General features: G+C 37.4%; 1 protein-coding gene across 8 annotated transcripts in view; it reads left to right on the plus strand.

Annotated features, from left to right (window-relative positions):
- Positions 1 to 19,644, plus strand: part of CFAP54 (cilia and flagella associated protein 54) — a 225,198-nt gene extending 205,554 nt beyond the window's left edge. For 4 of the 8 annotated variants that reach the window (XM_074226630.1, XM_074226632.1, XM_074226628.1 and 1 more), the window contains 3 exons: positions 4,300 to 4,467; positions 15,770 to 15,876; positions 19,265 to 19,643. In XM_074226630.1, coding sequence (XP_074082731.1) covers positions 4,300 to 4,467; positions 15,770 to 15,876; positions 19,265 to 19,496 — 507 coding nt within the window. In that variant the 3' untranslated portion in view covers positions 19,497 to 19,643. Of the gene's footprint in view, positions 1 to 4,299; positions 4,468 to 15,769; positions 15,877 to 19,264 lie in introns of those variants that run through there. The other 4 variants (XM_074226629.1, XM_074226631.1, XM_074226635.1 and 1 more) reach the window with 2 other exon arrangements.
- The last annotated feature ends 4,724 nt before the right edge of the window (positions 19,645 to 24,368 follow it).

Below are 24,368 nucleotides of genomic sequence, written 5' to 3' on the forward strand. Positions count from 1 at the left end.
AGTAATGACTTTTTTTCCAAAAAGAGCATTGTTTTGTGTGCTCCATCTCCCATCATCTCTGTATGTCTGCCTATCTTTAGAGTCTATTGAAGCTTTATGATGGAAAAACAAAGGTGCCAAACAAATGACATTAACAGTTCCAAAAGAGGATGTAATTAAAATCCTGTAGACTGCAGAAGTATTCATGCTTAGATTTCCCAACCCTCCTCTGACAGTTCCCTGGAGGGACTGAAGAGGGGGAGAGGGACTTGGGGAGGTACTTGAGAGGTTGGATTGGAGATTGGGGAGAATTAGAGTTAAAGTTAGATAAAGGCTAATAAATGCAGTCTATACCCTCTAGAGTGGGGCTGGGGCTGGTTGATTTTCAAACGATAAAAGAAGCCTATTAAAAGTAACTGCTGCATAGTCCATTAATTAACACTTACATTAAACTCATTAGTAACAATAGATTGCATTTATATAGGCTTATAAAGGACTTAGGTTATCTTCTTTGCTTTCCACAGTCAGTCCATAACCATTGGTCTGCTCTTTGGGTTGCTGGACAGCTTAGGTGGCTTAGTGGAGTCCGGAGGACCTGAGTTCAAGTGTGACCTCAGATACTGTCTTTTAACCCCAATTGCCTCCCAAAATAAAAACTTTAAAAAAAAGAACTAGGGTTAACAAAGAAAAGCAAATAACAGTTGCAGAACTGAAAGAGTAAACAATCTAATGAAGGAAGCAACATGCAAACAAACTATACCCAGGATAAACTGGAGATAATCAACAGAGGGAAGACGCCAGGATGGGAGATTGGGAAAGGCTTCCTGTAGAAGGAAGGATTTTTAGCTGAACTTGAAGGAAGCCATTATTTTCTTCCTTTTTTACAGACGAGAAAACTGTGATACTAGGAGGTCAAGTGACTTACCCAGCATTACACCAGTATTAAGTATTTACAGGAGAATTTGGACTCAGAGATTTTCCTGACTCCAAGTTGTATTTTATTATCATCAAGATAATGGAAAACTGTAGGCCTGAATTGCTTTTGAATCCTCTTACAATTTCACTGTTATATTTCCAGGCTAACAGCTGTTTGGTGTGTGGTCTTGGGGGTTGGATGTTGTGGTCTTTTAAACTTATCCGGACATTTGATGAATATCTCAACAGAGTTGAGTGGATTCAGTGTGAGCCAACTATAGAGAAAAGAGCTATTTTTTTTTCCTGGATTGCAATTGATATGTAATCTTTTAACTATCCCACTCAGGACTGAGTTGGCTAGTATCAGATTGCCTTGATTTGCCAAATTGTTTGGGGGCCATTTAAGAGTTTATTTTTTTTTTCATGGTTCTCCTGGGTCCCACTTTTATCTTTTCTGCTGCTTAGTTAGGCAAAGGTCTTGGATTTTACAATCTCTTTTTCCGACAGTTTCTTAAGATCTATTTTTGACACATTTCCACATTCAATACGGAAGCTCTCCGTCAAAGCATTTTTCATCTCACAAGCCGACAACTTGAAAGGTCAGTGTCTCTATTTCCATTTTATATTTGAGGCCTCACACTGACAGTGCTGTCTATATCTTTTCCTGAATAGGCAGCAGGATAATATGAAGGATAACAGAGCCATACCAGGAGCCCCCCCACCTGAAGCCCCCCTTCTCAGCCTGGTCACTTAACCCTGAGATGTATAAGTATCAATGGATTTGAAAAATGATCCTTGCAAATACCCTTCTCCCCCCCCCCCTTCTTTCCTCCCAGCAAGGAGTTAATTTCACAAAGCCTCTGAACATCATTTGAGAAAGGTCTTTATGAAAGAATGGAGGGTATTGTTAGGATTATTGTAGTTCCTCTGATCACCCTCTTTCTCAGGGGTACTATTTAACAAGACCTGGAGCCTTTGTGGGTCTCTCTTAGAGAACCCAGTGAATTATTTATGGCAATGCCAATTTGATCCCATACACATATGTAATTCTCTACCAATACTGATTCTAGGCTCATGTTCCCTAAAAGAAGCTGAAATATTTTGATAGAATGAGTGTCCCTAGATTCACCTCAGCCAGGGATCACAAATCAACCACCAAGGAGATGATAGCAACAAACCTTTACCCCTAAGAGCTGAATTCTGTCTTTTGCATGTGATAAAAAATCTACACCATCATGAACATGGCTGGCACCAAATGACTTTTATATTAGGAAAAACTTGCCAGTCTGTCCATTGGTGGATGAGCCATGAAGGGCATTTTTTTTTCAGACACTGTGGTGCTGTTCATTTAGTAAATGAACAGCTGGGTCTCTCCCTCCCTGCCCCTTTCCCAAGACCCTTTCCAGACATCACCCTCAAAATCTGATTAACTCTCAATAAAGGAAGACATTTGTTCAATGAATCCTTTCATTCTATTTTAGAGTTTTGATTGGGTGTTTTTTTTTTAATTTGTTTTGTTTTGGATAGCCAGGATAGCATATTTGTGGCCATATTGATATTGCAGAGCACAAGGACCCTATCCTTTCCGCGGCCTGGGAAGTTTTCAAGGGGCTAATTTAATTGCTCTTTGCTTCTCTATTCCAAGTTGATCATTCTACTTTTAAAGCCCTACCAAAGGGAAAATATTTCAAAATGCTGCTAGCTGAAGGTCATAGAGAAGAAATGATTGCTTTCTGTAAGAGACCAAACTAAAGGGAAATTTTCTGCACTTTTCTTCTGGGGATCTCTTTTGTGTTTTTAAGGAGTGCTAAATTTGGAGGCATAAAACCTGGGTTTGAACATCAGCTCTGGACCCTCAGTCTTATTATCTTTAAAATGAATAGATTAGGGTAGCTAAGTGACTAAGTGGATAGAGCACCAGTCCTGGAGTCAGGAGGACCTTAATAATTAACTAGCCATGTGACCTTGGGCAAGTCATTTAACCCCATAGCCTTCAATAAATAAAATTTTAAAAACATATAAAAAAATGAACAGATTGGATCAAATGACCAATTGAAGCCTCTCCCAGGTCTAAGTCTATGATCCAATGATCCTAAAGTGCCTCATAGTCATGAAATGCTAAGTCAATATCAGATAAGATTTGGAGGATTAATTACAGAACCTTAAAATATTAAAGATGATTATAGTTATTTTTATTACTGGAAACATTGATACCCCAAGATAAAGCAGTTTCTAATGCACACCTGGCTCCCCATGATTCAGAACAGGGAATAGCAATAAGAAATACTCAGGATCAGACTCAGTGATTCCTCAGTTGTCTTAAAAGATAAGCTTTTAATCTCTCCTTTTGTTGTGTAGAAAAAAATAACTTTTTTATACACAATGGGAAATGGAGCTATGCTCCAAGAAAACAACAGAAAACTGTTCATTTAACTTTTTGAGTATTTGAAGCTTTTAGAGATATTAACATGGTTAGAAAGTGGAATATTTATTTTAAATAGCCTAAAAGAATAGAGAAACTAGTCCCCCTCCCTCCCCAGCTCCTAATCAATATTATTGCTTTCAAATGAACATTACAAATTACAAGTAGATTTAATTAGCAATTTTTAAAGATCTCAAAAATAGTGGTAGTGGAAATGGGTAGCCTTATGAGGGTGCAGTCTTTTAGTAGACTTCCAATCAAATACCAGAATGCTCTGATGTTTCTGAGTGCCTAAGAGGGACACAAAGCCCTGATTACTTCTCCCTTGTTATAGCTCCATTATAAGGATTAACTGTCAGAAATATAACCCTAATTAAGGCAGCAAAATACAGGTAAGAAAGGAGTATATGCCCGGTCCCAGCCTTGCTGTGTTCAGAACCTAAATAGTTCAAAAGGTATGATTCTATCTCTGCTATTGAGAATTGGTTAATAATACTGATTTCCAGAAAAGAAGAGAGAAGTGATTCTGAGCTGAGATTTCCTTCTGCAAGGGATGATGACAAATGGGTTCTCTTCTACCTGAAGCCTTTCCAGATCCCTTTTAATGCTAAAACCCTTCCTTCTTTGTATCACCAGTGCTTACAATGTTCTGTAGTTGACTTCTCAAGTTTTATGCTGGGCAGAGATTCTGATTCTCAGCTTCCTTTTCATGTTCTATCAGTGGAGAGTTCTTATCAAGCAAAGTCATGAAAAGTATAAATTGTAATGTCAATAAAATTTCCTTATTATTAGATTTGTTCACATATAATACATTCTGAAAGGGAAGTTTCAAGTGGAGTTATTCCTGCAAAAACCATAGCACTAGGAGACACATCAGCATAATATGACATATCTAATTGTTTTCAAGTGTTGAAGAAGGGGGTAACTGGGAGGGTGACATAAAGGGATAAGAGTCTCAAATTGATCCCTTTCTTTTTCAACAGGAAAGTCAAGAAATTGCTGTGATAATAGAAAAAATGGTAGCCTCTAAGATGGACTTAGTTCCTTCAGATTTCTCAACAGATTTTGCTTCATATACTGTCAGCAAAACCCTTTGTTTTCAGTGGTACTTACCCCCTCTAGAAAAGCCTCCAAAGGACCCAGAACCTATGGTAAGATAAAACAATTACCCAAAGCTTTTGTTTGTTTGTTTTTAATCACTTAAAGATAATGGTTTTAAAATTAAAATTTAAAATTTAAAATGGTTTTCTAATGGAATATATAACTTTATTAAATCTTTTGCAATATCATATGGGGTGGCCCAGAAATCCTCATGTAGTTCTGTTACATGAAAACTTCTGGGTCAACATGCATTTTAAAAATTGATTTTGGGGCGGCTAGGTGGCACAGTGGATAGAGCACCAGCCCTGGAGTCAGGAGGACCTGAGTTCAAATCTGGCACTCAGACACTTAACAATTACCTAGCTGTGTAGCTTTGGGCAAGCCACTTAACCCCATTTGCCTTGCAAAAACATAAAACAAAACAAAAATTGATTTTAAATGTAAAGCTATCTTTAAATCAACAGATAAGATTAATGTCTTTAAGATTTCATTTGTGATTTGTTCAATTTCTTTTTGAAATTAGATTTTTACAGTGCCTATTCTTTATTTCCTATTTCTTTTTATCTGGAAATTTTCTGTTTTGTATGCATCACGTTGACAACATTCATCCATTTAATTTAGGTTTTCAATTTCTTTTGCACCTATTTGCTCACAATAGTTTCTAATCCTTGTCTTTATTTCCTCTCCATTTTTTGGTGCATCCCTTCTCATTTTTTATTTTGGTAATTTGTCATTTTTTGGGAGGAGGCAGGAGATGGGGAAGATCACATTAGTCATTCAGTAAGCATTTATTAAGGTTCTACTATGTTTTAGATACTGTACCAAGCTTTTACAGTTGAGGAAACTAAGGCAAAGAGAAGTTAAATGACCAGCGTCACACAGTTAGGGAGTACTTGATCTCAGGTCTTCCTGATTTCAGGCTCAACACTTTCCACTAAGACAACTAATACCTAGCCACCTAACTATCTTTCTTTGGTTCTTATATTACTTTCCCCAATCACTCTCATAGTTCTTATGGTAATTCTATTCTCATTTTTTGAATTTTAGTTGTAGCTATAGAATTTGCTCCTGTTGTGACATTTTTTTTTATTGGAATTGTCCTTCCCTATGATGTTTGTTCATAGTATTAAGAGGGTTGGGTTTTTTTTTTTTTGCAGGGGGAGTCATTTGTTTATTTACAGATGAGGAAAGTGGAGCTCTGGAAAGTTATCAGATGTCATATATAAATCCAGGGACTCTGAATTTAAATGAAGCATTTTCTGCTTCCTTCTGTTTTCCAAAATGTCAGTTATTGTTTTTGATTTGCAAATTACTTTTCAAGTTGTTTTCAAGATACTTTATTTGCTCTCAAAACCTTAGAACTTGGTAATTACATTTCTGGATGAATTAAATCTTGGGTTTTTCTCTGATAGCATCCTATGGTTTTAAAACAGTTATAGTTTATTTTCTCTAATATTTCTGGGCAATCATTTATATTCTTTCTTGAAATATAGTATTTAGGTTAGATTAGATTTCTGAGCTCTGCTTTTTCAGTCAGTTGCTTTGGTTTGTAGACACTATCAAGTGTTCTTCCATTTTTTAAAATTTCAATTTTGAACCGGTGTGTGTTGTTCCATTTCTGTATTTTTGTGCTTCGTCTGTGTCATTCTGTTTTTTTTTTCATAAAATCCACTTTTCAAAAAAGATTTTCTACTGTCTTTCCTAAGTAGTCAATCTTTTTACATACTTCTTTAAGAACATGAATTTCTATTCTTATATCCTCTTTTTTTATGCTTTTAAATCATTCTTGAGGTCTTGGTTATTCCATTCTCAAGTTGTGGATTTAATTATTATTACTGTAATATTTCTCCTCAACTTTTTTTAACACATACTACTTATTCACCTTAAAAGGGACTCTTTTGCTTACTCTTTATTAATTTGAATGAAGGATTAATGACTGGAAGGGATAATACCTTAAATTGACAACAATACAGTATAGGAGAAAGGATGGTATAATGCAATTATTAGACCTAGACTTCGGTCCCTGCTTTTGCCATAACTCTTTGTGATCAAGTTACCTCACCTGCCCTGTCCACGATATTCTCATCAGAAAAATATGGCATTTAGATCAGGATCTCCAATTTTCTTTCCATGTCTAAATTTCTATAAGGAAAACATTGTAAATCTTTTTTATTTTTCATCAAATTATAATTATTTTTTCCTTATCCCCTTTTCAAGTACCCTCCAAGGACACATGAGCCTTTTAAACAAAAGTATCATCCAAAACCAAATCATTTCATATATTATTTGTATCCTTTCCCTTAAGCATACTTTTTTTTTTGTGATTTAAGCATACTTTCTCCCCTCACCCCCACTCCCCTTCCAGGGTACTTAACCCTTTGTTAAGTAAAGTATGGATTAAGTCCAACCCTGACTTAATTAACTGTAAGAATTTTACCCCCCCCCCAGGCTATTTAACCCCTTGTTATAGATTAAGTCCAACCCTGATTTAAGTACCAGGATGCTTTTAATGTCTCTCTTATGAACTTTACAATTGATTATAAGTTATGAGAGACACTGATTCAGGACTGCCCAGTTTAGAATGCCCTCCTCAGAGAAAGTGCTAAACTTTGTGAGCACAGCAGAATTAGAGTAAGTAAAAAGGAGTTGAGACACTCAAGTGTAAACACCCTTGTTTTTCAATAGGTTTTTTTGTCTCAAACATAGTGATATCATCTTGGACCTGTTCAATGGAGAGACAAGATCAACCAAACCCATATCCTCTAAGTCCAAACTATTCAATTATATGCAACCCTTTAGTTATCCTAAGAGAAGTATAATTCTTAAGAGTTATAAGTGTTATATCTTCTCTTTCTGATGGTCTTGACTAATATTTTGTTTTGTTTTGTCTTTCCTCTTTTCATTTACTTTTTTCATGCATCTCTTGGGTGGTGTATTTGGTGATTGAATTCTCTGTTCAGTTCTAATCTTTTTGTCAAGAAATTTTAGAAGTCCTCTATCTCATTGAACATCCATCTTTTCCCCTGACAGCATATGCTGAATTTTACAGGGTAGTAAATTTTTAGTTGAAATCCCAGGTCCTTTTCCCTCTGATATGTGATATTCCAGGTCTTCTTGTCTTCAATATTGAGGCTGATAAATCATTTGTGAGTGTGATTGTGTTTCCTTTGTATTTAAATTGTTTGCTGCTTGCAGAATTTTCTCCTTTATTTGAGAGTTCTGGAATTTGCCTATAACAGCCCTTAGAGTTTTATCATGGGGTCTCTTTCTGGAGGAGTTCTATGTATTCTTTCAATGGCTGAATTGTCTTCTTGTTCTAACAGATTTGGATATTTTTCCCTGATAATGATATTTTGCCAGGTTCCCTTTTTGATCCAGGCTTTCTAGTGGTCCAATTATTTGTAAATAATATCTCTTTTGGATCTATTTTCCAGGTCGTTTGTTTTTCCTAAAAGGTACTTTACAATTTCTTCAATTTTTTTCTACTTTTGCATTTTGTTTGAATAAACCTGGTGGTCTCCTAGATTCATTGGTTTCTATTTGTTCAATTCTAGTTTTTAGGGTTCGATTTTCTTCAATTAGTTTTTGTGTTTCTCTTACCATTTGGCTATTTTTACTTTTTTTTTTTTTTTTTTTTTTTAGGATTTTGCAAGGCAAATGGGGTTAAGTAGCTTGCCCAAGTCCACACAGCTAGGTAATTATTAAGTGTCTCAGGCTGGATTTGAACTCAGGTACTCCTGTCTTCAGGGCTGGTGCTCTATCCACTGTGCCACCTAGCCGCCCCAATTATTTTTACTTTTAATAGAGTTGGTTTCTTTGGTCAATTTTTCATATTTTTCCTGCATGTCTCTCATTTCTTTTTCCCATTTTTCTTCTTCTCTTCTTTGGTTTTACATTCTTTTCCAAGCTCTTCTATGAGCTTTTGGATTTGAGTCCAATTCATAGATTCTTTTGGGACTTCACCTGTGAGTAATTTTTCACTGATTTCTTCTTCCAACATGACATTGTTATCATCTTTATATGCAAAGTAGTTTTCTATAATGTGTGTTTTTTTTAACATTTTTATTCATCTTTGTTGTTTTAACTCTGCTTCTGGGGGATGGGGCATATAGATCCAAGCTTTTTTATGCTGGGACTGGGGTCTGATCCCTGGTTTCTTGTTGGCCAAGATGTTGCCTATGCAGTCTAACCTTTCCTTTGCAGAGGTTTATTTCCTCCTTTATTATGTTCAGGGTCTGCCTACACAGTGGTTTACTCCCAACCCAGTCCTATCTTTTGCCCTGATGTTCCCAGGGTTCAGGCTTTCTTTGGGGGTTGGGACCCTCCCTGATGACTTGCTATCTAGTTGCCTGGGCCTATATCATCAAGTTTAGGGACCTGGACTGCACTGTGGCTAACAGCCTTCTTCTGGTTTTCCTGCTCTCCTGCCTCCTTTACTTCCCCTTTTCCCTTAAAGAGGCAGACCTTCACTGCAGTCAGAGAAACAAAGGTAGACAATTAGATGACCATGAAGATCCTCCATGTTGTCTACTGTTGAAAACTTCTTTGAATCTTCTCTTTTTCTTGGTGGAATCTGTGCTTTAATGCCCATGCAGGGGCTTCGTTTATTGTTGGTAGGGAAAAGTTCTGAGAGCATGTTAGCTCCACATCACCATCTTGGCTCTGCCCTTGAAATCCAACATTGTAAATCTTGACAGGAAATGTAAAATATAATTGTTGTGGTCACTTTAGTATGCCTCTTAGTTTCCTCTGCATTAATCAGGGCCTAAAAAAATGGAAGACAAGCTATAGAAGTGACAACTGGGGATAGGAAAAGGGGAATGGGAATGGGAGGTAAAGGAAGAAGAGTTATTCAGATTATAGGAGAATAAATGAATTCTGGTGGTTACTCATCTTTTCAGTCTCTCCATTGATTTTTTTCTGTGTTCCACTTCTTGTGATAATTTCTTTCCTTTCCTCTATTTTCTATCAGTTGTCCTTTTATTTGCACATTGATATCTGTTTTGAAGTCCTGAAGGGCAACTAGACTTAGATAAGACCACATGTTTAGCACATATCCTTGTATTCCCTCCCATCTCCAGGTTTTTTTCATATAGACTGTTTATTATCTAGCTACACATTCCCCATCCTGACAATGTTCAAGGTTTTATTTTATTTTTTTAACCAAATTATCTGTATTAAATTTCATTAAATTTAGGATACCATTCTGACCTAGTGAAATTTTTTTTAATCCAAGTTATTTAATTTTTCTTTAGTTTTGAGTAATCTGCTTTGATCAGTGTGGCCATTTTTACCTACTTGGGGCCATCTTTACCTACCCCCAAGTCAATTGTAAAATTGTTCATGTAGAACAAGTCCAAAGACCTGTACTTGGAACACTCTATTCCAGGATGACATTTAACCATTAATCACTACTCTTGTGGTTCCATCACATCACATCCTAGCAGGTTTTATTTATTAATTAGGTTGCACTTACAGTCTTTCTCTAATACTTGAGATATGAGCTTAGGACTGGGAGAAATTCACAGAAAAGACAGAGGGGAGGATGAGGTTGGAGTCCTAAGCATCCTTATCTTAGACTTTCAAGTAGAAAATTCCTAAAGTAATTATGACTTGGACACTAGCCCATGATAAAAATTTGAGAAAAAAACCTACTCAAGGGAGAATGATCACTGTCTACCATGTGGAAGAGGAACTGAATTTGTTCTGCATCGATTCAGAAGAAGAATTAGGAGCAAAGGGTAGAAACGGAAAGCAGACATATTTAAACTTGATGTCAGGAAAAGCTTTTTAATCATTGGAGTTGTCCAAAAGATTGTTTCACTTTTGTCTATATATTTCTAACACCCAGCAAAAGGCCTGGTACACAGCAGTAGCTTAATAAGTTCTGACTGACGGATTGGTTGATTGATTAAGAAGGTAGGTTCCTTCTCCTTGCAGATCTTTATGCAAAAGAGGGCTCACCGCTTGTGGTATGTTGCTGAGATCTCTTCAAATTCTTAAATGCTGTGATTCTGTGGATCAAGCCTCCTCCTGAACCTCCAGGGTTACTTGGTTCAATTAATTTGGCAAAAGATGCCTCTTGTAGCATCTTCTTGGTCATAAGCCTGGAGACCCTCATCCAGGTCAGTGGTTGAAGCCTTCATTGCAAATGCGAATTCACAACCTGGAGGGAGTAAAGGTAGACAATTAGATGACCATGAGAATGAGTTAGCCAGCTATTGGAGAGCTTAAAAGAGCACATGGTGGTTTGGTGTTGAGGGTTCTCACCTTAGAGAAAATGTAGCACTTCCGGTGTGCAGATAAGACTAGGACCATAACCAGTAGCTAAGAGTCCCCTCACTGGTTGTTTATGACTTGACTCAAGAGTGAATGGCGGTCCCACCTTTGACCAGTGCTATGTTCTTGGCAATTTGGCATAGCTATAGTGGTTGGAACATTTCAAATACTTACTGAAAAAAGTCAGAGAAACAAAGAAAGATAAAAGGAGGAGTCAGATGGAAAACCAGAAGAAGATGATACTCCAGAAGGAGGAGAACATTTTAGGTCTTTGGTGCCTCAATGATAGTTTGGAAGGAGGTTTCCAGAGGACTGCTCCTGGAATTTAATGGATTTTATTTATTTTATTTTGTTTTTTGCAAGGCAGTGGGGTTAAGTGATTTGCCCAAGATCACACAGCTAGGTGTCTGAGGTTGGATTTGAACTCAGGTTCTCCTGACTCCAGGGTCAGTGCTCTATCCACTGCACCACCTAGCTGCTCCTGAATTTAACATTTTTATCTGTGACTTGGATAAAGACATAGATGACAAACTTGTCATTTATACAATGAACACAAAATTGGGAGGAATAGCTGACACATGGAATGACAGAATCAGGGACCACAAACATCTTGACAAACTAATGTTCAACACCTGGAATAATGCAATCCAATGGGGACAAAGGTAAACACTTGGGTACCAAAGCATTACTCCCAAATACATGATCTGGATATTTTAGTGAAGTACAAGGCCAGTAGGAGTCAGCATTGTGATGTGATAGGCCCAAGATTTCTGCATTCAGAAAGGCAGTGCTTACAGGAATAAAGCTAACCCTGGTCAAGCTTCCTCTGGGGAACTGTGTTCAGTTATAGTTTAAGAGGGACATTGGTAAGTTGTAGAGCTATGTTGTCATCCACAAGTGCCCCCCTGGACCAGAACTAAATATTGAATATCAAACAGAACAAATAAAATGACATTTGATTCAGTCACATTTCCGTCTTGATGACCTCGTTTAGGATTTTCTTGACAAAGATACTGGAGTGGTTTGCCATTTTCTTCTCCAGAAACTAAAATATAACATAGATAATGTTAATTTGTGATTTCAAAGTTGGTAATTGGCAATTTCTATTCGAGTTTGACACCAAGGCCTGAAGAGGATCCAGAAGAGAACATGTAAGATGGGGAGGAGTCTTGAGTTCATACCATATATGATTGATGGAAAGGGCTAGAGATGTTTAACTTAGAGAAGACTAAGATGAGGTTGGGTATGGAGGACTGGGATGTGTAAGGGCAGGGCTGATGGTGAGACATGATGGCTATCTTTAGATATTTGAAGGGAAGGGGAGGATAAGATTTGTTTGGTTTCATCACTAAGGTAGAACAGGTAATGACGAATAATTTTAAGCAGGCAAATTGAGGCTTAAAAATAATGAGAGCTATCAAAGAGTAGAATGAATTACCTTGGGAGGTGGGAAGTTCCTCTTCATTGGAGGTTGTGATTGCACTAGAAGGCCCCAAGAGGTCTCTTTCTAGTCTGAAATTTTGTCATTCTAAGAAATTTAACTACTGCCAGGGGTGAGAGCAGGTCAGTGAAGAACTAAGAAATGCCCCCTGACCTTGATGTTTGTCAGGTCAATCCAAGGGCTTCTACCTGCCCCCCTTCCCTGTCTCCCTTCTCCCTACCTCCCATTTTGGGAATTTTTTTTTTAGGCAGGTGATTGCATTCTTAGTTTCAAGCAAAAGATTCTCTATTGCTTCTTGGTCTCTTTGAGCTAAGATCTGTAGCAAGGAATGGAGGTGGGATGTTCTCAGATATAAATTTTTAATCTGTAGTATATGTTACTTTAAGTGTGAAATCTCCTTTCCCCAATCCATGCCTATAATTTAATAGTTTCAAAGAGTCTCCTTGGACCACTAAGATTCTAAGAAACTTGCCCAGGTTCACACAGTCCATGTGTCAGAGGCAGAACTTGATCCTAAATCTATTGGGCTCCAAGGTCAGTTGTCTTTGCACAATACCAAGGATTCCTAAACTGGAGTTTCATTATTCCTAGGCCAGGGGTTCTTTACTTAGACTCCATGAACTTATTTGTAAAAATATTTTTATTTTCAAAAATATACTTCAGCATAATGGGTTTTCTTTGTAACTCTGTTTTATTTTTTCATTTAAAGACATTATTTTGAGAATGGGGTTCATGGGTATCACTGGCCTGCTGAAAGAGTTCAGGACACAGAAATTGAAGGACTGCCTGCTTTACAGGGCAGATGAATAAAAGGGCCTTGCCCAAAGGGTTCCATTTGTGTTAATACTCTTTATAATAAATAATTCACATTGCTAAAACCCTTGAAAGTTTGCAAACATATTATCTCATTTGCATTTGCTGATACCCATCAATTGAAGGAATGGAAGTAACATTTTGCCCAGGCCTTTGTTAGTTCTGAGAAAATAAGAGAGCAGGGTTAGACTTAAAAACTTTGCAGGAAGGGGACTGAGAAATTTGTCTGCCCAGTCCTTCCAATGTGTTATTCTACCAATGACAGTGGAGCCGTGTACAAAGGGACCTCCTGCTTCAGCAGCTCTTTGATTCTGCCTCCTAGAGAAGGGAAGGAGAAAAATCCCTCTGGCTATTTCCCCATGAAGCTTTGCTCTTCAGTCCAGTCTTTTCTAGCTCTCTTGTCAGCCATGATACCCCTAATTCCTCGATTCTGGCCCAACCTGCCTCTCCTGCTTCCTAGCTCCTGAGGACTGTGCCCTAGCTCTGTCTCTGGTGGCTTCTGCAGGTCACATTCCCTTACAACTCAATGGGTAATTCTGCCTTGGAAAAGCCAAGAATCCTATAACACCAGCTGTGCCTTTATTCTTTGAAAACTCGCTGCCTCTCCTGTTGGCCTCTTTTATTCTGCCATCTCATGTTTACCCTCAATCCTCAGAACTCATTGCTATTACAAGTTCAGTAATATTTCTAGTCTTATCCCCAACAAGATAATAAACAAAGCAACCTTTTAACTGATACTCCCCAAAATGTTTGAAGAAAACCCACTTATCCAGATGCTTTCTTCTTTCAGTTCCAAATTCCTAGGGATAGGGGATGGACTTGTAAATTCATTAATATAGGGAAATCCCAAGTGAATGGGAATGAACTCAAGTTGACTAGAGTACTTAGAGGTTAAGTGACTTGTATGTATCTCCTCCCTCCTAAAAGAGCCCTCCATTTCCCTACCATCCCTTCAATCAACCAACCAACCATTTAGCATCCATTTATCCTATATCTCTTCTGCTTCTCATGGCTGAACTCTTAGGAAAGACTGCCTTGTCTTATTGCCTCCCCTTCTCCTCTCATTCCTCAGTCTTTTGTAGTCTGGTTTCCCATCTCACCATTCAATGGAAATGTTCTCTCCAAAATACTAGTGATCTGATGGCCTTTTCTTGGTCTTCTTCTTGACCTCTCTGTAACATTTGACTTTCTTGATCACTCTCTTCTCCTGAATGACCTTGAAATTTTTGTTGCATTGATCTCTTGTTCTATCTTCTGTCTACCTGCCCCCTCTTTTTCAGTCTCTTTTCATCCATATTATGTCACCAATCTTGGGATGTTCTCCAAAGCAGTGTCCCAAGCCACCTTCTCTTTTCTTCTCTCTCTCATATCTCTTGAGCTCCATAGTACACCAATGCCTCATCACCAACTGGATATGTCCAACTAGGGTTCTAGTGGCCATCTATGACATATCCAAAATGGAATTCATTGGGATTTAAGGAATTTAAGGAATTCATTGTCCTGCCCAAAATTTACCCCTCTTTCTTAGCTTCCCTATTTCTGTCAAGGATACCATTTTCGCAGTCACTCAGGTTTACAACCTCAGGGTCGTCATCTATTCTCCATTCTCCTTCAGCTCACATATTTAATCTGTCATCTCCACAACCTCCCTAGTATCCATACCCCTTACTCCATTTTCTTGACCACTGCCCTAGTTCAAACCCTCATTGTGTCTCCCCTATCACAAGTCTCTCCCTTCTCTGATCTATCTTTCTTACAGCTGCCAAAGGTATGTTCCAAAAGCATATCGTTGCTGCCATGTCACCTGTCCTCCTTGATTGTCCATCAATTCTGGTGGGGCCCTGTTTTACTCTAGGGTCAAATACAAAATCCTTATTGATATTAAAAAAAATTTTTTTTTAGATTTTTGGCAAGGCAAATGGGGTTAAGTGGCTTGCCCAAGGCCACACAGTGTCTGAGACCGGATTTGAACCCAGGTACTCCTGACTCCAGGGCCAGTGCTTTATCCACTGTGCCACCTAACCACCCCAGATATTAGAAATTCTTGTCACTGACTTATCTTTCCAACTTTGCTATGCATTATTTTATTTCATATACTCTAGGGCTAGTGACTAGATTGGTTCCTCTGGGTTTTTTTTTTTTTTGGTTTGTTCTTTTCAAGGCAATAGGGTTAAGTGACTTGCCCAAGGTCACACAGCTAGGTAATTATTAAGTGTCTGATGCCAGATTTGAACTTAGGTCCTCCTGATTCCAGGGCCAGTGCTCTATCCACTGTACCCCTAGCTGCCCCAGATTGGTTCCTCTGGTAGATTATAAGCTTTTAAGGGTAAGGGACAGCTGTACTTTTGTCTTTGAATGCCCAACACCTAGCACTAAACTGGTCATTGATATACACTTGATAATGTTTATTATTTGATTAATTAAAGGTGCCTTTGTCACTCACAATATAAGTGACTAGCCTAGCGTCAACTAATATGTATTAGAAATAGGATGTGAAAGTCATCTACCTAGCAATTATACCATGCCAACTCTTTATTACTATAAATGGTATGTTATCTAATCTAATCTAATGAGTTGCCTGTTTCAAGCTATAAATGCATCTGAGGTTCAAGGTAGAAAGAGGTTAGTGAGATTTTTACATTCTATCACTTCATAGTGAAGTGAAGGAAAAAAACTCACATTTTCAATACCATCCAATGGAAAAAAGAGAAAGGGAAAAAGTATTGGTTTTGGAAGATGACTGTGGTACTGATATGGAAACATGTGAGGCAAAGAGTATCTTTGGTGTGATGCTTACTTGACCTTTAATCTCCTTCCAGGTCATGTTGCTGTATGCTTTTAACATCAAAGCTGCCAGGGTTTATGATGCCCGTGAGTTCAATTCCAGCCACATCTATTCTAAATCTTCATGGCTTCCTCTGAACAAGTAAGTGAAGCAGGTTTATAAAAATGTGACGTCGTAACATTCTGATGTTCAGAATATGTTTTTAGGCAGGTAGAGCTGCTTCAGGTGAGGTCTTGTTGAAAACAGTTTTAAAAAACAGACCTAAAGAGAAGAGAGTCAAGAGAATTCTTATGGATTAGAATATTAAGCTGGAAGTGATCTGAGGTTTTCTGTAGTGGGACATTTATAATTGAAGAATCAGATGCCTAGAGATGTAAAAATGACCTGCCCCAAACCAGAAAACTAAATAATGACAGGTCTCCTGGCTCCATGAATGGTGTCCTTTCCATAGCATCACAGAAGTCCATCAATCCAGTAACTGCAGGTTGGCTACTTGGGTTACATTTTACCCTTATTTTAAAAACTGAAGTCAGAAATTTTCAATACTTCATAGTTCAGAGCAGTGGTCACAACATTTCTGATTCCACTCTCCTCACCCCACAAGTCTAATCAGTCATCATATCCTGGCATATCTTGTTCCACAGCATCACTTACATCCAGGGATGAGACAGAGGCCAGTTCAAACCAATTCGTGTCATTGTTAAATTCTTTGTGAGCATCTACTCCTTGGAAAACAGCAACTTCAAATCAGAGCTTGATTTTTTTCTTGTTTGGTTGATTGATTAGGGCTTAAGAAAGTGATAGAAAAAACGTTAATGATGCACCTTAAATTGTAAAATGTACTGCAGTTTGTATCTTAGCCCTTCTTCTCATCACTTTTATTCAAGCCCTCATCTCCTTTAGCCTGGGCAATTGCAATAACTCCTAATTGATCCTCCTGCTTCAAACCTCTCTGCTTTTTAAGTACATCCATTGCACAGCTGCCACAATGATTTTTCTTAATTGCATGTCTGGTCAACTCATTGCCCTATTCAATAAACTCCACTGACTCTTGCCTCTAGGATCAAATATTATTTCTTCTTTTAACTTTTAAACTCTTTACTTTTTGTGTAAGTTTTATCATGTACATACTTGTTAGTATTGGTATTATAATACTAATTCTAATACATATGAATTCTAGTTGATAATACTAATTCACATAGTGGGAAGGGGGATACTCTGAATTGTTTTTCACGGATGGAGTAAACAATCAAAACATTTGGAGACCACATCAAAACTTGTATATCTGCACCATCTATTCTGGCCTTATGTCTCCAAGCTTCTCTCTCCCTTCACAAAACCTCTGTTCATCTCAGCCCCGAATCTTGATTCATTTTATATCCTCTGACTTCCTACTCCCTTTATCCATCCGATCCTCTTTTTTTTGAAGGATTGATTCAAGGGTTACCAACTTAAAGGATCCTTTCCTGATCCCTCACATTCATATAATACTCTCCTTCTGTAGAAGAGTTGTGTGAACATGATGTAGATTTTGAGGAATTCTTTTCCCCAAATACTTTGTCTTCTTAAATATTCTGAGACCAAGAAAACAGAACCAACATGTGTGTTGTTTACTTTTCTCCTTATTGACTAAAGCAGAATGCTATTTTAAAAGGAGTCTTCGCCACCTTTGAGATTTTTGTGTTAATAAAGAGAATTTTGAGAACTCCAGAGAACTATATTTCCCCCAGAGACAAAGCTTACCTTTAACAAGTCCTGCGACACTCCCCCATTTCTTTCCTGCCAAAGAAGGCAACTGATTGACTGTATTTTTAGGGGAGCCTTAAAAGCTACAAAACCCAATCTGTACCCACAAGAAACTGAAGCTGTCTTCAGTCTAGTTACTATGCTGGATGCATTTCTTTTCCTTTCAGTTTGGCTATTCACATTCTAAGCACCCCCCCCCCCCCAATTCCTGTAGGCCTTCTAGGGCCTTCATAGAACCCCAGCTGGGAAACTCTTTGCCTAAAGCTCCTTCTGTTTGGGCATTTACTAAGATTATAATCTACACGTTTCACATCCATCTTGTCCTCCACGATAAATAAAGGATGAAAAATCCTTTGTGACTAGGGACTTCACATCATGATTATAACATGGAAAGACAGTGTGGCATAGTCAATAGGGTGCTGGATTAATAATGCTGCTACTGATGATAATGATACCTAGAGCATTAATATAGTACTTTATACATTACAAATATCATCTCATTTGATCCTCCACAGCTCTAGGAGAACTTAGGGTCTTGTCCTAGCTATTAAGTGATGAACTCTTTTTGATTCACAGTCCATTCTGTAAGACAAGCTGATAATTCTAGCCCTCCTTGCCTGTGAAGGTAACTAGTTGGTGCAGGGGATGAAGTGGGGGGCCTCAGAGACAGGAAGAGCTGGGTTCAAATGTTGAGACATTTACTAGCTGTGTGGCCATGGAAAAGTCATTTAATCATTCTCATCCTCACCATTCCCATCTGTCAAATGGCAGTGATGATGACATTCCTTTCCTTCAGGGGTTGTTCTGAGGAACACAAACATACAGCATATGTGAAGCTTGCCAAGCCTACAGCTCTAGCTAATTGCTAGATATTGTAGCTGTGAGAATCTGAGGTGACTGCAGAAATGAGAGCCCTTTGAAAATAGCAGATGAACCATCCCCATGTGGTATCATATTTTCCATTCTTTGTTTCCTCCCTAGTGCCCATCGTAATGTCTTGTATGCCACAAGCACTCAAAAAATGAATTAAATTTTAAATTCCCTAAATTATGGAGTTTCTTCTTTCTTCCTTCCCCGAGGAACTGTCTTCCTGCTCTGTGGTTAGCATTTTGAAGGAATCTTCAACATTGATCTCAAATGTAATAAAGCAAAGGTTATTTTTGAGGTGGTGTAGCTATCCATTATTCAGTGACTATCAATTATTCAGTGAAATATTAGCAAACCTGGGTGTAGGGTATTCACAGGCAGAAATAATCAACAAAATAAAGAAACTAGGCACTATTCTATAATATTTACCTTTTCTAGTAAAATGAATGTATGTCAAAGACATGTTCTTACCCAATGGAATGTAAACAGGAGGTAAAGATGATCTCATTTTTGCTTGCCAAAACTCTCTAAGAAATGTTGCAAATTGAGACAGCTGAATGTGTCCTTAATTTTTGAGCATATCAACAAAAATTAAAATGACCATGTCTCCTTGATAGAGAATCTGGAAATGGTAGACAACTGGGAGTCAAAGGGCAGAGTCTGAACAAACTCTTAATGTGTGTGATTTTAAGCTAGGTTCACACTCTCTTTGGTGGCAGTTTTTCCATGTCTCGAGGGAAAGAGCTGGACTAAGCATCAGTATGAATGTTTGAGAATCCCAGTGACCTAATTTCTTGGTAATTGAGATGTTAGTAAATAGGCACAAACTTACTTTGAACTTAAATGTCCTGATATAGTTTTATGCATTTATTTTAAAAAGTTTGCTGATTACAGATTTTCCCCCTGTTGTTTTTAGAGTTAAGATTTTACACGAAAAACTATCTGGCCTTAGGCAAGAGGCTGAAACGTTGTTATACACACATCCGTTGTCTACAGAAGAAAGCAAAACAGTCACTTCTTCTCTACCAGTCAGCTCAGATATCCCTGAAAATATCATGCTCACTAAAGAAATGAAGGCAAGTAACCATCTGAGATATCATGCTGCAGTGTTATATCACTTGGGAAGTTGGGATGGTAATAATAAATAAGGGTGGCGCCACCCCTAAACTACCTTTATCAGAATATAAACAACTAGTTCCCATGAATCTAATCCAGGAGTTCTTAACTGTGTGTGTGTGTGTGTGTGTGTGTGTGTGTGTGTGTGTGTGTGCACTGTAGATCCCTAGTGAAGCCTATAATATATTCTCAAAATCCTGTCTTTAAATTAATAAAATAAAATACATATGACAAAAATCCATTATATTAAAAATATATAATTTTTTTCCTGATAAATTCACAGGTCCCTTGAAATCTGTCTTTGGGCTCTCCCCAGAATAATGCCTCTAAATAATTGAAGATGTTAAATTTTGAGGTTAGCAAAAATAAAGATATACATTTTTCCCCATTCATTCAAGTTCAAGGGCCCCTAAAATCTATCCACGAACTCCAAACCAAAGACTATACAGATTGTTTCTTTTCCTTTTCTGGAAGAACCAGGTAGAACATAAACTTTTTTTTTTTTGCAAGGCTATAGAGTTAGTGGCTTGCCCAAGGCCACACAACTAGGTAATCATTAAGTGTCTGAGGCTGGATTTGAACTCAGGTACCCCTGACTCCTGGGCTGGTGTTTTATCCACTGTACCACCTAGCCACACCCCCAACCCTTTGGAAAGGGTCCTCATCTCCCTCAGACTTCCTTTCAGAAGGTCAATTATTTTTTTAAATAAGATCCAGAAAATGAGCAGCCATGATAAGATTGCACTCTGAAATTATATTTAGTTCTTTGGCTGTTATATTATTATATATTATATTATATTATATTATATTATATTATATTATATTATATTATATTATATTATATTATATTATATTATATTATATTATATTATATTATATTATATTATATTATATTACATTACATTACATTACATTATATTATATTATATTATATTATATTATATTATATTATATTATATTATATTGTATTATAAGAAAGACATAGATACCTTTCTATTTTACTGGTCCTTGTTCATGGATTTTAATATAACATTTTACAACCTATGCCTTATGATGCATTTTTTTTTTTGTTATCAGGACATTCTAGATGGATCCCATTTGTTTTCAAGATCCTACATTTCCTTACTGTTTCTAGTGCTCAGGTTATGGTCAGAGAGGTGGTTTGAATTAATAATAACACTTGCATATTTTTTAGGGTTATGTCCATAGCATTTCCTCTAAGTCAATTAATACAGTTGAATTCAATCCTCAGAAGACACTTAGCCTTTATCTTGAGAATCTTGAGAAGAAGCCAGTCCTTTCTCACTGTTTTAAGCAGGGCTTTGTCAATGAGATGACCTAATATATTTTATATTCATTCAAAAACAGTGGGGAAAGGGTCCTCAGATTTTCCTATAACCCACACAGGTGCCTGGGCTCTCTTTTGAGCCAGGGCCTGATGGCCTGGCACTCAGAGCTTCAGAATGTGCATCATTTTCTATACTACTGATAATTATAGCAGGGCATCTCAAAGGTTTAATTAATGGTATCCCAGAGAGGATAGTAAATAACACCCTCTCCCCAGTAGTCAGATAATTATTTCATGCCCATTATTTCTGGCAAAAGAACAGAGCTGCAGAAAATGTTCATATCAGTTCTCAAGGAAAACACTGCCCTCTTCCAGATTTCACACAAACTCTTCCTTGCAGGACAACTAACAGCAATAATAAATCATTCTGACATAACACTCTAAGATTCATTATTGATTGCTTTCATTTCTATAACACATGGAAACTTACAAAACATTTTTTTCTCACACCAATACTGCAAATTAGATTATACCTCTAGTTTGCCTATGAGGAAACTGAAGCTCAGTAAGGGTCATGGAATCAGAAATTTAATGCCAATAGAGACCTTAGAGACCATCCGATTCAATCCCCACATTTTACTAATGAAGAAAATGAGAGATGAAGTAACTTTCCTAGCATCACAGAACCTTGGCCTTTCTTATTCAAATCTTATGCTCTATTATACCAGAGGTATCAAACATGGATTCTCCCAACACTTCCAAGTGGGGCCTAAATCAGATTAAAATGTAGTTGGGAAATATTTAGCAAAATAAATGGAAATACTATAAAACATAAATAATCTTAATATGTGGTTTTCTAAGTCAATGTGCAGTTTTCAAAGATCCTTATAAATGACTCAGGGGTCCCCATTTCTTGTTGAAATGGATAATATTGCATACTACACCATGCCCATCATAGACCCTCAGTATAAACATGTCCATTGGCAGATCCAATTCAGTTCTCATGTCTTCCCTTTGATTTTTCCTGCCTGCTTGATGACTCTTTCCTGGATGCACTAATTTCCTTTGATTTCCACTTGAACTGATCACTGTGTGAGAGGATCATTTTTAAAAGAACTCCCTGTTTATTTGGACAAAAATACAGTTTTATTAATGTGAAATAATAAGCCCTTTTTTACTTAAGGGGAAAAAAGTAAATATCAGTAGTAAGTGTCAGAGCTTGAATTTGAACCCAGACTTAGGTTGAATGTACACCTAGAACTTTCCTTATGTTTTATTTTTCCCATTAGAATATGAGCTCTTTGAGAGGAGAAATTGTTTGTATTTGTATTTGTATGGAGTGTTCCAGGAGGACTAGCACTTCTGGTGTGAAGGTTGCTTTTCAGGACTACTCATCCACCTCTTCACCTTTCATCCAACTCTCACCTGGGGCTCCAAAAGAGCTCTAGCCATGCCCTGGTAAAATCTTCTTCAAAAGCAGGCTAAACAAGGTGGAAGGTAACTGGCAGGCCTCAAATCCATCACTGACTTAGGGGAATATTGATAACAAACATGTAAAGCCTTCCTCCAGTGAAATGGATGGATGAGAACAATTTGTCCCAGAAGCCAGAGAGCAAAAGCATGGTGGAAAATATTGGGGTAAAAATAAATGGAAGCATAAACAAAATCAATTCTTTCATCTCAGTACAAACCATCTGGACAGAGGGAAGAAATAAAGACCTCAGGAAATACCACATAAGTCTGATACAGAGGTATGACATAATAGTGACAGAGTACTTCAAATATCCAGAATCTCTTAGAGCTCTGACAAAAAGGATTGCAGTTAATCATCACTTCTTGCTTTGCCTTAAGGATCACTTTGTCTTTCAAAAGGTGAAGGAAAAAAAGGAGACAAATCTATTCAGAATCCAGTCCTTACTGTTGAGGAGGAATGGGTTGCTCTAACAAACATGATGGGGACTTGGAGGAAAGTGATCCATCAGTAAACATTTTTTAAGCACTCTTGAAATAGAGAAGGAGGGAAAACTGGGCTCTCTGAAGATTTTACAAGCTTCACAGGAAAGACAGGTTGGATTTTATGGAAGAAAATCCTACAGGAAAAGTCAGTCCAGGAAGGGTGGCAGATTCTCAAGTCATGAAAGAAAATTATTTCAAAGAGGAAAAATGCAATGTGAATTCACAAAGAACTCCCTGTCAAACTTAATTTGTTTTTTAGGTTTTTGCAAGGCAAATGGGGGTTAAGTGGCTTGCCCAAGGCCACACAGCTAGGTAATTGTTAAGTGTCTGAGACCGGATTTGAACCCAGGTACTCCTGACTCCAAGGCCGGGGCTTTATCCACCACGCCACCTAGCCACCCCCAAACTTAAAATTTTAAAAGAGACATATAGAAAATGAACTTAACAATAGGTACTGGAGAGTGACTATAGAAATGTGGTATAGTAGGAGCAATATCCTAATTCTGGCACCCTTGCAGATTTCTCCTTAAAAAGTGTTAAGACTATCCTCTAAACTTGCTTGTCTTACCTTGCTTGGTTAAGTGAACTAAAGGCTCCGGTTGTGGACATCTCATTCTCTTTGTCCAAAGTATAAAACTGCCACAGGAAACTCCAGTTGTTCTTTGTGAAGCTTGGTTTGTGAGAAATGGGCAAGTCAGAGAAGGAATTCACTCAACTGAACCAACTATCTTCATTGTTTGTCCTTTTTTATTGAAAATTTATTTTAAAATTTTTATTTTTTATTCTGAACTTAAGAAATAAAACAAGCATTTCCGTAACACAGAATAGAAAAAAGATGATTGTACATGAAATTGCAAATCTATTATGTACAACCTACTATTCCTTTTATATATAATAGTCATCATTCAACTTTCTTTTTTCTTTATTCTTCCCACTCCTCTCCAAATATCTCCCTTATGTGTATGTAAAACCATTCTATACATACTTTTATTTATCAGGTTTTTTTCTGTGCATGTAGAGGGCATCTGCCGTCATATGTCTTTTGTAGTTTACTATTTATAAAAGTCAAAATGATTTAGTCACCCAAAGTTGTTCTTAAACAATATTATTGTTACTGTATATAGTATTCTCTTAGTTCTGCTCATTTCACTCTTCAGCAAACTAATATTTCATCACAATCATGTACTACAATTTGTTCAACCATTTCCCAGTTGATGGGCATTGCCCGACCTTTTTTTTTTTTTTTTAACTACTCTTTTCCTCCAGGTAAATAAATCTCCTTTTGTTAACTGTTCAGTGACTTATGAGTGTTGCATTCTGTTCCTTAATCAAACATGAATTACCAGGCCCAGAACAAAACAAATGGTCTGGCTTGGAAATGATGAAAATGAAAGTTGAGGCTGACCAGAAAAATTTTGTGTTGATGCTATAAGAGGATCCACTGAAGACTATGGCAAGATCTAACCATGGAAGAAAGGAAGAGTTGGGGGATGTGATGGTTGTCTTCCAGTATCTGAAGGAATATCACTTGGAAGAGTTTCGATGGGCACTACTTGGTAACAGAGGGTAGAATGAAGAGCAAGAAGTGGGAATTTTCAAAAAGCCAAATTTAAGACTGTTGTCAAGAGAAACCTCCTAATGAAAATCTCCAAAAATGGAA

The sequence above is a fragment of the Macrotis lagotis genome, chromosome 2, assembly GCF_037893015.1.
Source record: "Macrotis lagotis isolate mMagLag1 chromosome 2, bilby.v1.9.chrom.fasta, whole genome shotgun sequence".
NCBI classification, from domain to species: domain Eukaryota; kingdom Metazoa; phylum Chordata; class Mammalia; order Peramelemorphia; family Peramelidae; genus Macrotis; species Macrotis lagotis.